The sequence below is a fragment of the Aptenodytes forsteri genome, unplaced genomic scaffold (assembly GCF_000699145.1).
Source record: "Aptenodytes forsteri isolate BGI_AS27 unplaced genomic scaffold, ASM69914v1 Scaffold57, whole genome shotgun sequence".
NCBI lineage: Eukaryota > Metazoa > Chordata > Aves > Sphenisciformes > Spheniscidae > Aptenodytes > Aptenodytes forsteri.
The window spans coordinates 1,195,973-1,212,453 of NW_008796220.1; the positions used below are offsets into that span (position 1 = coordinate 1,195,973).

General features: G+C 45.3%; 1 protein-coding gene across 1 annotated transcript in view; it reads right to left on the reverse strand.

The window, feature by feature from the left end:
* Positions 1-87: 87 nt before the first annotated feature.
* Positions 88-16,481, reverse strand: part of EFHC1 (EF-hand domain containing 1) — an 18,911-nt gene continuing 2,517 nt past the window's right edge. The window contains 11 exon segments of the mRNA XM_009288953.1: positions 88-150; positions 152-214; positions 2,108-2,324; positions 3,164-3,311; positions 3,947-4,160; positions 5,377-5,517; positions 6,315-6,535; positions 6,858-7,050; positions 8,482-8,631; positions 10,458-10,745; positions 12,340-12,558. Coding sequence (XP_009287228.1) covers positions 88-150; positions 152-214; positions 2,108-2,324; positions 3,164-3,311; positions 3,947-4,160; positions 5,377-5,517; positions 6,315-6,535; positions 6,858-7,050; positions 8,482-8,631; positions 10,458-10,745; positions 12,340-12,558 — 1,917 coding nt within the window.

The window sequence follows — 16,481 nt, forward strand, 5'->3', positions numbered from 1 at the left end:
GTTGGCTCTAGTGAGAAGGGAAGGGAGAGAGTGAGTGAAGCAAGGGTGAAGACTAGAGCATCCTTTTTGAAGTATGATGTCTTAAAGTCAACTCAGCTAAGAATTTTATTGCTGGTCTTGTTCTTCGGCTTCTGGGGGAAGGTCACAAGGGGAAGGCTCTAAGGAAGTCACGGTAGTTTATTTTGTCTTCTCCACAAGAACATAGGTCAATCAGCTGGGGGGAAAAAAAAAACAACAAACAACATAAAGAGTTGGAAGAAGCTGCAAATTTGTTTTTTTAGGGGAAAGTGCCCAGAGGTATTCCTTGTGTGACAGAGCAGAAGATCTTATTCCCCTGTGTGGAAGAGCCTACCACCTTAGTAGTCCTGAATCACAGGTAACCTTGAATGCTTATAGATGACACTAATCTATGCAAGGAGAAGAGTTAAAATGTTTGAGTTTAATCCCGATTGCCTTCTAAGTCTCACCACAGTGGCAACAGATCCACAAAATATAAAGTGTAGCCACAGACTGACATAGGCCACAGCAAATCTTTCAGAAACCCCACAGAAATCCCTGCCGTAAGTGGCATGGGGGCAGCGTATCTGAACAGTTACTGTTCGCTGGTGTCGCTTTGGTGTGCGCACATGGCATAAAGTGGAGACACAGATAATTGAGCTCCGCAACAGCCCTACTAATGAGCCAGTTCTGGTATCCATCCCTGACCCTGCATTGTGTTACAGAGCTATAGCCTTTGTGTGCTTAAGGGGAAGGAAGAGGGCCTTTGTTTCTTTAATTGCATAACTAATCTCCTTCTGACACCCAGGGAGATGGAAAAAGTCTAATATCACAGTTCCTTGAAAGGATTCTTCTTCCCCTTGTCGCCTGGAGACAGATTTACCAGTCACTCTTGTGACTGGCAGCTGTGCTCCTCTCCAATCCAGACAGTAGTTAACTATCTGCCATATGTTTAATTTATAGCGCTGCCACACTTCTGAGGGCTCTGGGCACACTCTTATTAAGATTTCAAGAGAGAAGAGGGATGCTTTTAGTGTATAGGTCCTAGATGGGGATTCAGACATGGGGGTTTAGCCTCAATTGTCACAGGTTCCCCACATGCTCTTGGGCATGTCACTTCATCTCCTATTCTCGGAGTGGAAGCAGGAAGGACTGTCACCACATCATTGTAAATTCCTCAGGGCAGAGTGCTCTCCGATGAACTCTAGTACAGCAAAGCCCTGGCTGCTGGTTAAAGGCCTTTATTCAGTGCGCTTTCAGAGACATAAATACCCTGCCTGTGCACCTTTCTAACCACAGCTGTGATGCTCACGGTTGGCTGGTTTAGAAAATGGTTTTTTTTTAGCAAGGGCAATACTCCCTCTGGTTTCTAGATTTCTTTAAACTCTGAGTCTGCCTTTATTGGCCACTAATCTACTGCATATCACATTATGCTAAGAAAGCATCCTTGCCAGTCATATTCCTGAAAGGATCCTCCATCCCTGCTGCATGAATTTTTCTCTTCAGTTTCCCTCACATTTTCTGCTTGGCAGACTGTGATCTCCATGTGCTGTTGCTCATAGCGCCCAGCAAGCCTATGTTTTAGTTGTGTTAACCAAGTGGTTATGATTGTAATGATTTTTTTGTTTTGTTTTGTTTTGTTTTTTTCTGGTACAATACTTAGTTCTCAAATCTTCAATTCAGTTGCTGTTAAATTCAGAATGCATCTAAGCTTTCCTAAGGCTCATTCCCTAAGCACCTCAGTGTCATCTCTACTCAAGCCCAGCTGTGCTTAAGTCATGACAGACACTCAGTAGCTCTGCAGTAGCCTCACTTAGAGGACAGCAATTACTATCTCCTCCTTTAAGAGACAGGCTCAGTCCAACAGCTCAGAGGCCCTTCTTAATTGGGACTCTCTTGCCCTCTTCTTGAAACTGTTCCCCTTTGTAGGGTAGAGCGGCTGTTGGTCTCGCCTGGCTAGGGTTGGTTTGTAGAAGAGCTCTTTTGAAGAGCTATAGGAGAGGAGGGTAGAGCGTGTTGGTCTCGCCTGGCTAGGGTTGGTTTGTAGAAGAGCTCTTTTGAAGAGCTATAGGAGAGGAATTCAATATGCACAGCACCCCTTCCTTCTGACCTTGTTAACCAGGAAGGAGTTGGTCGGCACACTCAAGCTGTCGCAAAGGGCTAAAAATTTTGCTTTGTCCAGAATGCCAGAGCCATCCTTGTCACACTGAAGAAACGCCTCCCGAATGCTCTTGTTGTTCAAGTACTTATGGAGCTTCAGCTCTTCCTGAACCTGCACAATTAATTCATCCATTTCCTGGTCGCTGGTCCCAAGCATGGGGATGTCACTGCAGAAGAAAGGAAGAACGGGACTTCATGTAAAAGCTACTTCTGGCAGCCTTACCGTGACACTTGTGTGCTGGCTGCCCACCATGGCTGGCCAGACTGTATTTCTGAGTACACAGCAGGCTTCTGGGGTTCTTGGTTTTTATGGCAAGCTCATCTCAGCTTGCACTTGGAGACGAAGCTCAGTCTTGATCTTGGAGCATTAGGTAAACTATTTTCCCTTTGCAGGACGTTTTCCCCATGCACCTTTTGTCTGCAAATGCTCTGGGACAAGGAGCGTTTCCTTGTGTGCTCCATACCGTTCCAGGAACTGCATACAACTCTAGTTTCAACCAGAGCCCCTGAACTACCATGATACTAACTGACTCCAAAGTGCGTTGTGAGGTAATGGGGTTGTTACTGGGCCACAGAAAATGGGTCCAGACAGCTAAAAAAAGAGGATGTAGTCTAGGCTCTGACAGGCTGATAAGCACAGCCAGAGCAAATGAAAAAAAAGACTCCACCAACTCTCTGCTGAGCCTGCAACCATCTAGTAGCTCATGCAGATACTGTTAGCAGCATCTGCTACAGTTAACTGCTGTCTTATGGGAAAAGATGACTGTGTCCATTTAGCTGAAAGTATCTCTGCTGCTGAGCCAGAGCTGTCCCGTAAGGTTTTTGGGTCAGCAGCAGCCACAACATTACACTGTACACACTTGACCCGCTCTGTATGTGCCCAGACACAGGCTCTTGGAGCTGAATAATCAGCCGAGCAGCCATTAGACGCAGGCTGGAGCCCTTGGAGGCTGCTGGAAATGCCTGAGTCTTATTTAGGTCCACAACGCCATCCTTTGAAGCCTACCTTTTGGCCGTCTCCTTTACCACCTGCCGTGGGCGAAAGTGATCCCTCAGGGACTGCAGTGTTGCCGTGGGGAAACTCTCTGCATTGCTCTCCATATAATTAAGCACGTATTCATCAGCGTCAGTGATAACAAACCTGTGGCCAAACACTGGGGAAGAGGCATTAAAGAAAGCAGTGTTACTTGCCTTTCAGCATGGGTAAGTCACTTCATCATCCAGAAGAGAGCATGGTTTCTCTCTTGTGGCTGGGCTCAGGTTTGAGCAAGCTCTGCTATTTGTTTCAGTCCTTCAACTGAGAAGGGTTTCACTGACTCAAAGGGTGTTTTGCTGCAAGAAAAGCAGCTGCTGAGAGCAAAGGCCCCGTGCTTGGGCCTACGACGACTCCCTCCATTAGCACTGGTGTGTTTCTAGTATTTCCGTATTATATTTCTTTTCCTTACAGGATAGATTTTTCCTTACAGGATAGGCCTTTGCTACTGGAAGGCATCTGGCACAGCTTTAACCCTGTGAACCCTGGCAGGTCCCAAAACGTAAACTGAACACACACTATGGAGAACGCAGCTTTTTCCCTAATTATGTCAAAGGTCCAAACATTGACAGTAACAGAGTTATATCAATGTACACCAGCTGGTGATCTGGAAACTCAAATGTGATGAGAGCCAGAAGGAACAGATCTTTCAAGTGAAGGAAGGTATATTGCACTGTCCATGCAATAAATGACATATCAGAGCAGGCACTGAAGACCAAAGCTCAAAAAGTATTATCAATCCAGACTGGATTTTACCTTCAATTGTAGAACCGATGGTGAGGTCAGAGGGCTCATAATACATGACATTCTCTGTAGTAGAGCCTGGTTTGGCGACTCTGGTCTTTCCTAAGTATTTGCCTCCAATGATGCCAGAGTTACGGACTGGGGGTTCATAGATGCTGATCATGTCATTGGAGAGGAAATAAGAGAGGATGAAACGACGCTTTCTGTCCTCGGGGTTTGGTGATTCCTAGAGAAAAGGTAGTGGCTTTGGAAAAGAACATTTGAACCAGGTTTTTCTTTCCTGGGGTGCTTAGGAGTACCTAGTAACCCACTCATAAGCACCCAGAGTTCAGAGCTTTTTTTAATAGCCGACTAAACAAAGCGCTTGATGTAGGCCAAAGGCTATAGATATGCTGACATAGCATAACAAAGCCCTAGACAGCATTAACTATCTGAATTTCAAAGGTTACTTGCTCTAGTCAGGCTAACAGAAGCAGAATCTGGGCTGCAGTGACCAAGTATATACAGTGTTTCCACAGACTGAGTAATCCCAGAGAAAGGAATATCCTATATGGAATGATTCATCACAGAGAGAGACTGGCTGTAAAATTCAGTATTGAAGTTCTATTTTTCATTATAACGAGTGCCTGAGAGAGGTTGGAGCTGCTTCCAGCTCTTAGTCACAGGAAGACACTCCCCTGACACACCAGTAGGTTTACTTGCTTAGTTTAAAATTAAGTGGATCCGAACTCGTCAGCTGTGACCTTTAGGAACTCCTGCACAATAGGGAAAAGAAATCAGCCCTTATTCACCCTGAGCGTTTGGAGAGGGCAGGCACCAGGCAGCACAGGAAATGCCATTGCTACTGCTGGACGTGCCAGAGGCTCCTTGCATAAACCAACTGTAAAGCCGGCACAAAGGCCAGGGCTTGAATGCCGTTGTCGTGGGTGGAAAGCACCGTCCCCGCGGAGTCCCCGGCTTCTGCGCTGCCGCTTGGCTGCTCTGCTAGCACAGCCTCTTGCTGGCTGCTGCGGCCAGGACTAGCCTGGAGAAGGACAGGTGCTGGGAGCCAGCAGTGGAGAGACAGCAAGCTCACGCTTGTGGCAGCGGCTGAAGGCAGGCAGAGGCACAGTGCCCAGTTGCAATGCTGTTTCAGTTAGGGCCATCTGTCACGTGCTGATGTCAGTGGGAGTTTTTCCATAAATGGCTGTGGTTTTGTAGCATGTCTGTTTTGTACGTTCTGGCCTTGTTTTTTTCTACCTTTGCGTGCTACTAATTGTCACAGCAAGTACACAATAACCCAACGGCATCCCCTGAGGGGCACTTGTGTTGTCTTGGCGAGCTCTTTGTTCTCACCAGCACAGAGGAGAATTTGCTGACAGCCTTGTCGGGGCAGGCTGTTCCTCCCATCCTTCTGACTCTACAACATAAGCTGGCACTATACCATCAAGGAAAGCACTTACCAGGGCCACCTGGTATCGCAGCACCTTGTGGTCATTCTCTAGCATCTTAATTACATCTTTCCTGGGAGGCTTTGGAAGCAGAGAAAAGCAGTTCTGAAGAGAGTCTTCAAGGACACCAAAACCATTATAGGGAGGAATTACCTGCATCCAGAGGAGATATCAAGCAGAAACAGCTGAAACTAAGAACAAGACAATGTTTACAAGACAGCTTATCAGAAACGGCCTGTTTGAAAAGAAATCATCTGTCACCAGGTAGCAATAGCTGTGACATCCTGCCCAGTAGAGACACTACTAGCCTGGCCATGTGTTGGACCCCTTACTTATGGAAAATATTTAAGAGAATTAAGAAAATCTGAAATTCAGAAAGCCAGGTAATTTCTCTGAATAAAGAGACTGTGGCTATACTATTAACTAAATGTTCCTGTACACAGGAACTCAATGGTTACACTGTTAACCTAATCCCCATCATGTTTGTGGTCTAGGCCAGCTAGCACTCCAAACCGTTCCTAGGCTCAGTTTGGGAGGTAAAAAGGGCTGTGACCGTCCCCAGTAGACAGTTTGGACTTGGCAACCCTGTTTTGGAGGGCGAGGGAGAGTTTAGTAGTATGAGTGCAGCCAGACTGTGCCAGTTGGCTTCCCAGCCAAAACCAAACCCTGACACTGTTTAATTTTCTAGTATAGACATAACCAGAGTTCTTTCTATCACTATTAGCAACTGCTTTGTCCTTTACAGTATTAGAAATCAACAGTTTCAGAGGACTTTCATTTTTATATCGATTATGACCATTCTTGCCTTGTCTTTTTCAAGTTAGTTGCTCTTTTCTTTAAGCTGAACTTTTTTACTATAGGTTCTTACTAAGCTGAACCTATACTTTACTATAAAAGCTTATACCGACTGCTTCCTTCCCTCCCTTCCTTTGAGAAATTGTTTGCAGTACCTGTGGAACTTCCTCAAGTGGTTTCTTCTTTATTTCCACTGGCTGGAAGTCTGTGATGCCAAATTTGTCACGATAGAAGTTTCGTGTGAACTCATCACAATCATAGATGAAGAAGGTGCGTCCAAGGAGGGTGGTAGATTTGCCGACAGCAAAATCTTTAGCTGTGTACCACTCAAGTACCTCCTGATCAGAGATCTCTAGCACGCAGCTTGGGAAGGTCTCTAGGGACAAGAGAGCAAAAGGAAAAATAAATCGATCAGGAGGTACTTGAGTTAACATTTCCTAGTGAAAAGGGATACAAAAGCAAGCTGTTTAAATAGCTCCAGGGAGCTGTTGCTACTGCTGTCCTGCCACTGTTTCCCAAAAGATAAAGAATTTAGCGATCATTTAAAGAACTTTTCTTTGGCCAAAACCCGATGACACTTGGAGCGTTCTCAGCAAAAATTCTGCAGACTCGGTGTACCTCTGACACAGCCACCACATATGTGTCTACCCACCAAGGCACTTTAGCACAGACAGATGTGCTGGCCAATCTAAACTTACTTTTCTTGTCCACAAAGGTTTTGGGCAAGCGTTGACGTTTTATCAGTATTGGGAATGGGTCTCTACCATCATTTTGCTCGTAGACTTCCCGAACCTCCACTGTGTCATCTGCCAAGTAGTAATGGATGATGTAAGGCCGATTCTCACCAAAGATGCTGTCAGTGTCATCCCACATGGCGTAGAAGCGAAGGACCTGGGGTGGAGAAAAAACAGGCAGAGAAGACAAACATGGATTACAATTACTAATGCTTTGTCCAAAGGAAGTGGGTTGAAACGGGTTGGGTGATTGGAGGCATCTCAGCAATCTTCTCTGCCAGGTACAGAAGAACCAAGCCCTTATACTGTGGGTACTGGGATGAATTGGCTGCTGAGGCAGCAGTGGGAAGGGCAGCGGGGGCCTGGAGAGCTGGACAGGCCTGGCTTACCTTGACAGCAGCAAGTGAGAAAGAAAAGAAGAAATTTAGTTCAAGAAGCATGAGGAAAAATGGGGGTGGGGGTGTGATTAAAAAGTAGCAGAAATAATTGCCCAGGAATGAGTAGGGAAGTAGTCCTAAGGGAAGTGATTTTTATAATGAAACTTAACACAGCAAGACAGAATCTTGTTTTGACTCTTAAACCTCTTAGAGGTTTCATGGCCAATTCTTTACTACCCTCATGCTGAGGAAGGCAGAGGGGAAGGCACTTGGCAGTCCCGAGGAGGCTACATTCACTGCAGACCCCATCTTATTTCTGCCTAGTGGAAATACCATCTTTTAATGCCACAGAAGCCAAACTCTTCGCACTGCAATGCTCAAGAGTTCCCCAAGGTACAGCTCCTAAACAGGCAACCCAATAGCCATTGCAGGCAGAGTTGGCCCAGCGCAGACTTGAGTCACTAAAGCTAAACTGGCAGTAAAATGGCAGGAGTGGCCCAGCTTGCATCCACACAGCAAAACTGTCTGCTCCCCTCAAAACAGGGTGACCATGTCCAAAACGGCAACTGGATATGATCCTGGCCTGTGCTAATACCTAGCTGATGGCCAGGAACTGTTTGATTTATAGCTGGCCAGGGACAATATGCAGAACTCGGGTCGTGTCCTGTCTCTGTTTTATTTTCTGTTACAGATGTAGTCTATAGGGTTTCTTACATTGTTGCTAGATGAAAAGAAGAAGATCCAGAGGAGCAGGGAAGAGAGTGTTAGTCAACTGTGTGCACAGGGGGAATTCAGTCAGAGCAAGTGGCATTTGTGTTTGTCTGAAATTGTCCACTCTGGCACCTGGCATCACTGTTTTGGGGGAAGAGAGGAGTGGATGCAGCACACCCATTCATATTAGAACTGCATCTGGCCCTATCGGCTAACTTCCCGAGGCAGGTGGCTTATCTCACCCTAACAGAAAGCAAGAGAGAGATGGAGGATCTAGAGCATAGGCTCTGCAATCCGAAGAGAAGCTGTTCACAGGGCACAAAGCCCAGTAAAAAGATAAAAAAATTTGTTTTTCACTAAAGCCAAGAAAGGAGCAAAACTGGAGTCTGTTCAGTGGACTGAGATTTTTTAGAATGAGTAAGGTTGTAGACACTCACAAAACTCGGGATTCAATAACACATATAGTCTGTAACGTGGGTGATCACTACCAGCTCTCTCACCTGCTTGTCGTAAGTCAGAAACTGTTTGAATTGGTCGAAATCTGATGGTGTGACGTACTTGTGCATAGGCATCCGACGCAGTTCTGTGTAAGGATCAAAAACCATTTTCTCTGGAGGGTTCAGTTCAATTCCTTGGCTCTCCAGGAACACCTGGAGATGGAACACCATCTAAGGTATTAATGCTGCCGTGAGTTCTGAAGGTAAGAGGTAACTAGAGATTACAGATGGGCTGAGATGAGTGTTGTCAGAACACTGCAAGTTCATTCCTCACAGACCACCAGGTTCCAGGAGTATTAGTCCTACTGCATTAGCAAATACAATAGAAGATGACCAAGGTGTTTCTGTTTAAGCTGCTTCTTAGCTTTGCTTGCCCTTTAATTACTCAGGGCAGTCCTGTCCTCAACATCCCAATTCAGATTTTACTTGACCACAGTTTTCCTCGGCCTTAGGGCTTTAAATGGAGGATAACCGTCAGTCAGTCTCTTTTATGTAAATGAAAAAAATTAAATTAGTGCATAACCGCAGATGTAGTTAGTCAGAATTTGCAAATCTAGGGCTCCTCAATGTGTCAGACAGTGGAAGTTAGTGTTACCCACACTAGGCCCACCAAGGCCCTTCGGGCCATGAGGATATGTGCCAGAGTGGCAGCTTCAGTCCATCTTTCAGGAGGAGTACTTTTGCCACAGAAAGAGAACAATCTGTTTGTTTATAAAGACATTTTTTGCTTGCCTTGGATGCATCAACAAACTCTAGGGTGTTACTTGTGTACTCACATCAGTCACCCAAAACAATTTCTGAAGTCAATGGACTTCTTCCCTTTTTGGCCTTGGGAAGTGGCCCATGAAAACATTCAGCCCAGGAAGCACCTATGCAAACATCTCCAACAGGCACATGCGATCACCCTGAAGACTCACAAAGCAGGTTCACACTTTCAGACTCACTATTTTCTGGTCTGGAGGATGCCAGTTAATGATAAATAGACTAGTGGCCTTGAGATGTAGACCCACGTAGCTCATTTCATGTTTTCCATCAACCAGCCAACATTTACATGAGAACCAGCTCTTCATCTGATGCGAACTGACTTTAACAGTCATCCAGTTCCAGCAGAGCTGGCCTCCCATGTTCTCAACAGCCACGTATATACCAATATATTATACATGCTTGGGAACATTCCCGGGCACTGAGGCCAACTGGCCAGGAACAGCCTGCGTCTAAACTCTCTCATCCTCCAGGACAGGTTGGTTGCACGTAACTCACCTACTGGGAATGGTCCCTGGAGCATTCTAACTCCTGGACTGCTCCTGGGATTTGCTTGGAAGAATAGTAGTTGACCAAGGCTGAGATTATACTGGGGACAATCTAACAGGATACCATTATACTGGTATTTGTTATTATTTGTTATTGGGTTGTTATTATTTCATTTACTGGTACAGAAATAGCCAGGAATAGAAAAGCAGGCAATGAGTAAGCTCTCTTAGAAAGGTCCGTTCATACCATGATTCTCAACCCACGGATCATGACTGCTTTTCTGGTTTGGCTGTAGATGGGTGCAGAGTTACTGACTGCACTCCTTTCTCCTACTCTTAACAGAAGAGTATTAAGTCAGAAAAGAGTTAGGATCAGTAATTTTCCTCTCACATATGCACAATGTATCATCTGGACTCTAAGCAGTTAAACTGTTGTACACACAGAAATGAACTTAGAATTGGTACTGTAAGGAGAGGTCCTGAGGACAAAGGATGGACTCCCATCAGCCCTGGGGCAAAAATACTGAGCAATTAATATGCCCTCAGCAAATATCATACCTTGAACTCCCCGTTGATCTGAAGAAAGAAGTCTTCACAAAAAGCAAAATGAAAGATTGCAAGCAACCTCATTCTGAAAGCTACAGATGCAGACTACTGGACTGTAACAGGTCTGGCCACCCGTAATTCCCGGGATTCTCTGTGTCAGTGTTCTCGGTACAAGCAACACACCTGTGTGAATGGGTCACAGTCGACTATGCGGTACATCCTGCCATACATGGTGATGTTCATGCCCCGATTCAGATCTTTCCAGTGGTAATGATCCCCACAGTCATTCTTGGGCACCCGGTGGCGTCTGATAAGTTTGCCTTGAAGAAGACCAGAGTTCTGCACAACAGGCTCTATGACGGACATGCTGTCATCTTCCAAATAGTAATAGATAGCCACTTGGCGGATCCGGTAATGCTCTTCTGCGGAGAGAGGAACATCTTCCTGGAAATAGGCATCAAACTTCAAAATCTGCCAAAGGGGCAATATCCCAAAGGGAGAAAGAGAGAAACAATTTGAACACCACGATTAGTCTATTAAGACAAATAATTTATTTGTAATGTGCTTTGGCAGTTCAAAGTTACTGGATTGTGATCTATAAAATCATCAAAGCCAACTGTAGCCTAATCTGTGACTGATGGCAGAGGCATCATGAGGGCTTTTATCAAGACCTGCCTTTTACAAATTTGTTACACTTGAGACAGGTGTAAAAAATACAGCCTTTTCCCTGCTCCTGCTTGATCACCCGCTGTTTCACCTACTGCCAGGTGGTTGGTTACTGCCAGCAATCTAGTTTTCTGACATACATGACTTTCTTTACTATCGTCAGCTTTGCAGACCCCAATTTAGGGAAGCTATCAGGAGATTTTAGTAAAGAGTTCAACCACATCTGTGGATTTTAAAATCTGCATGGGTCATCTGAAGTCACATCTATTCAGCACTGACAGCAAAAGCTAATTTGTGCTGGAGAAACAAGGAGAGAAATCAGGGTGCAGAGAAAATGCACCCTGCCAAAAGCCAGGCAATCACAGTTCTGTGCTTGGCAGAAGTATGAGGAATATCCCCTCCAAGATCATTCATTGCCCCTAAGAGGATGTAGGTGGCCAGTCAGGCCTTGCATACCCAGCCTACATCAACCCAGAGGCCTAGGTAATTAAGTGATGATAAAGCCAGCAAGTTCCTACCAGCCAGCAAAAGTGCTTCAAAAGGGACCGTGACTTCCCCCAGCAGCACTGGGGCCTCTGCCGCTACTCTGGCTTGAATGGAGGGGCAGAGAAGTATCTGACAGCTTAAATGGCAACACCTACATTACTCTGAAGGAATAGCCTCAGCAATTAACACAGCACATCTGTCCCCCAGCCTGTCTCACGGATGGGCTGAGGGTTGGCTGCAGACTGCCTTTCCAGGCCTGCCTGGCAGCGTGCAAACCCCTGCACGTGCTCAGGTCTGCCGAGCCTTGCACCCTCTGCAGCAACTGCTCTGTCTGTGGCTGCGGCTGCGCTCGCCAGCTTGCAGTCCGCGCCACTGGCGCATTTAAAATCAGGGGTCAGCTCAGGACTGCTCCAAGCAGACACATAGCCACCTCCTAGTCTGATACACCAAGATATAACGCAGGAAGTACTAATGGAGCAGTACAGGCTGTAACACGCTGCGGTGACAAACACAAGCATAAATAGATCACAGTTAAACAGTCTAACAGGGTCCCCGTTGCAGACTGTCTTTTACAGTTTAAGCTCAGTTACAATCTCAATATAGCTTTGGAAACACAGAAGGCCAGGCTGTGGTTTACAGGGCATTGGTTATAAACTGAAGCTTTTCAGAGTTAATCAAACTTCTTTTCCAACGCCTGCTGGAAATGCTCTAGCGTAACTTGTGTCTTACATCGTTTACGTATTATAATCCTCCTCCCGAGTAAAGAAAGCCTCTTTCAGTCTGAGGTTCAGCTGTCTCTGACTAAGGGCTATGGCATCTGAAAACTGCTGTACACTGTCCCGTGAACCCTAGAGCTGACTGTTTATGTCTCCAAACTTGGCCAGCGATATTCCTGGAATAAGCTTCTTTATACCTTTTTGTCAAAAGCCACGTGTGCTGGAATGAAGCCTGAAGGTGGGGCCTGCTTGGCTTGCCTATAGGTCAGCATGGGTCTCTTGGATAATTCGTCTAATTCAGCTTGAGAAAGCTGATTCACATATAGTCGTTCCCCGCCGATCCCCGCTGTTGGCAGCCGAGAAAAGGCAAATCCATTTTTGTAGCCCAGTGTCTGGGACCGATGAAAAGATGTTTTCTGTGGAAGGAAATCCAGCTGTTAAAATATCTACTTAGTAGATATGGCTACTGAAAGCACAGAAAAACAGTAAAAGCATGTAATATCCAGAATGTCCCCCCAGCATTTTATTACAACCTACTGCAGCAGTTATTTACAATCAGATTTTACACTTAGATCAAGAAGGCTGAAAAAACAGTAAGTGGCTGGAGGAACAAAGCATCAGAGCGAACTGAAATCCTAGCACTGGCACAGACTCCCCAAGAGCTTAAATCACTTAATTTCCCTATTGCCACCATTCTCAGTGCCTAGAATGGGGTGACAGCACTTCATCTGCCCTAGTATTTCTTTCACAAACTCTTTGTTCCCTACTCCGTGTTACGGCAGTACAGAGCACCATGGGACCTCACTCTGTTACTGCTTTACGGTGCTCCCTTGACTATCACACCTTGTGCACCCTCTGTGTTTTCCATCGCTATTTATTTTGTTAACCCTCCTCTGCGGATGATATTCACAGGATTTTCTTCACTGGGCTAAATCAAGGTGTGTCATGCTCACAGAACTGCAATTATGAAACGTACCAAAGCACATTAGCTGTTTCACCACCTCTCTCCACAGTCCATGCAAGGGTCACACATTAAATAACCGCAACCACAGTGTAAGGCCTTATAGCAGATTAGTGAGAAGCCTGATAAGACGAGGAGAATTCTATCTTTGTGAGCACTGTATAATGTTGGCTATAGGATTCACCTGTTATTTTTTGCTTTGCTGGTTTAAACTTGGTTTTGAGCTTCTTCGATCCTTTCACCTGTCTTTGCTATCTGCCTCACGCCAGCTACTGAGCCATTTTTCAAGCTAAATAATTATCCAGATGGCACAGGAAGGTCCCTGCTTTGCTTAAGGACACACAACAAGAAAATGTCAGAGCTGTGAATCGGACCTGATCTCTGTCAGCCCAGTCCTGTTCTTCACTACTGAAGATCAGGATCAGACTTGAGTGACACCAAGCTACTCGACTCATCGTACAGTCCACCACGCCTGGTACCTCACCTGCAATCTGGGAAGCATTTGAAATAACACGTGCCTGGCCAGTCCCACTGGGCTTTCAACACTTAATGCTCCAGAGAAAGCAGGAGAAATTGTGAGTCCCTGATAATAAAATCCCTGACTTTACCTTGACTTCTGCCAAGTAAAACAGAGTTGTATGCATTTCTGGCACTGAAGGAACAAGCTTCAGCTCCTTTTCCAGACCCAGACTTACAATCAGTCCAACCTCAGGCATGTGAACCACTTCTTCTCCACCCCCTCCCTCACCCCTCATGGTTAAGCCTCTAATCTTATTTATACCTTCAAGGCCCCACTTGAATTTCACATAATTGCCTGTTTTCTCTTTAAACTGGTACTTACGAATCTTGCAATGCTGTGGACACAGCAGTTAGGAAAACAGGTTCAGGTGAAAACAAGAGAGCTTACTGAAGACATGTTAACAGAATGTCTTATAAACATTAGCCCTGCCACAGAACTGCCATTTCCTTCTGTCAAATAAATACCAAGGGAAAGCTGCGGGAAAAATATTCAAGGAAAACCAGGATGTTTGTCTTTAAATTGGGCAATATCAGTGTTTGTCAGAAGTGCACAGGTTTTTAAGGGCCCACAGTTGCCTAAACAAAACACCTCATAAATTCATACGACTCCCAAAGTCGATAGGCTCTCCCAAGTGAGCATGGATGCCAGATAACATCTCACAGTATCAGGTGACTAATGTAAATTTAAAAGGGGAAACCCAGAATGTAGACTGCTAATCTCAGTTGCTGCCAGTCCATTTCAGAGGAAATTCCACTGAATTAAGTCCTTCTTTTTGCCAAGTCTATAACGCTTCATACAAACGCCGTTCCCCCTCCGTGTCTCTGTTCCTCTGTCACATGAGCACTAAGCAATAACAATACTATCTTATTTGAACACAGAGGTTTTCTTCAGCACGTCTCAGCATTCACTTGGGAAACAAGTATCGCGATGCCCATTTTATAGACTGGAAAATTGAGGCAAAGTGAGTTGATAGCACCAACTAGGGCTCATCCTGAGGAACACTGCAAAGCCATTTCTGGAGTCCAGATCTCCTTAAATCATTACCAATACTTCAAGTTACTCCAAAATAACGATCTGCTCTGCTAAGTCCCGTGGGCATTTCTTACATACACACAGCACTGTTGAAGTCAGTAGAAGCATTCACGTGACTAAAGCAGGCAGGATTTTACTGATAGAGGAAATAATATTTTGCTAGGGGTAGAAATTTTCATTGCAGATTTCTAAGACATTATAAATTATATTGAGGAAAGAATATTATTAAGCTGAGACTAATTCTGAGATAACCTTCATTACTGCACGATTAAGAGTATTCGTTATGAGTAAATGACTCCACTTACTGTTGAAGAACTCAGTCGTCACTGACTTAGAAAATAGTTTGACTGTTCATGCTGGAAGGCACCACTAAGACTGGTACAGTGACAATTTATCCTTGGGTAATCCTAATCCACACACAAGCAGAATAAAGAAAAGAGAGGGTCCTATTTTGGAAAACAGAGAAAACTGGGTTCCCACAAAAGCATCCAGAATGATCTGGACTGGGTTTACCAAAGCCCATCATGACACAGTCCTTGTCAAGAGCACATCATGTCAAGAGCACATCTGTCAAACAGGTATTAGTGACAATACCACCACTGGTCTAAGAAACATAGGACAATATCTTCCTAAGGGAGCACTAGATCCCTTCAGTGTCATTAAGATCCCTTAGAGGTTCCTCCCCACTCCATCTGAGGAGCAATCAAGAGTTATAGAAATTTCTATCACAAGAATACCTAGGAAATACTGTAGTGTCCTCTGGAAATATCAGGAGCATTGCGGTGGCAGGAGATGGAAGGGAAGCTTTCCTCCTTTGGGAGAATTAGCATATCCATTGGAACATTAAATAAGCATGAGGTCTGTGTCCTGGGAAGTAGAGAGATTCTGTGAGTGATATGGGAAGAGCAGAGTGGGCTGACCTGCAGCGGGGCTCACCATCACTTGAGAAGACTTGCCAAAGGGTAGACTGGATTGGTAAGAGGTTCTCTCTTCTGTAGAGCACAATCTAGGGGATGTATCAGGAAGACATGGAAGTGCTTGTTCTGGAGGTGCCAGTTTTCAATGGGAATATCAAGGACAAGGAGTACTGTCCCAAGGTATGTCTCTCTTTTTTTTTCCGTACAGCATGTCCCATGACAAATGTTCACATGCAAGTACATGAGGTTCCTTATCCTGGAATACCAGAGCATACTGGGGCTTTGTCCTCCTGATGATGAGGCAACTTGGATGTATTGGGAGGGAACAGGGGGAAGAAGGGGCCTCACTCAGAATACGAAGCCTTATGGAAATGGAGGAGCCTGTTCTTAAGGATATGAAGCTCCAGGGAAATGTAAGGCATGCCCTGGTCTGTCTGTACCCTACAAAAGTCTGGGAGCATTGCTTCTGAGGGAAGCAGTCAGGGTATTGGTTTCTCAAACTGACATTAGTGGCACTGAGTTGAAGTTGAGCAATGGTGTCAAGACTCAAGATATTAGTTCCCCAGGGAGAAGGAAGGGCAGAGCTGTCAGCTGCTCTGAAACAGTACTGGAAAGAACTCAGGGAGTATCAGTTCTCATTTGTGGCACTGCTTCCTCAAGAGGATATTGGAAGGATTTGGTGTTATCAGATCCTCAACGTGTGGGCCATTGGGAATGGGGAAAAGGAGAGGCTGCTTCCTCATTTAGGTATCAATTTAAGTGCAGAGGATGAGGATCATAGAATCATAGAATAGTTTGGGTTGGAAGGGACCTCTAAAGGTCATCTAGTCCAACCCCCCTGCCGTGGGCAGGGACATCTGCAACTAGACCAGGTTGCTCAGAGCCCTGTCCAACCTGACCTGGAATGTT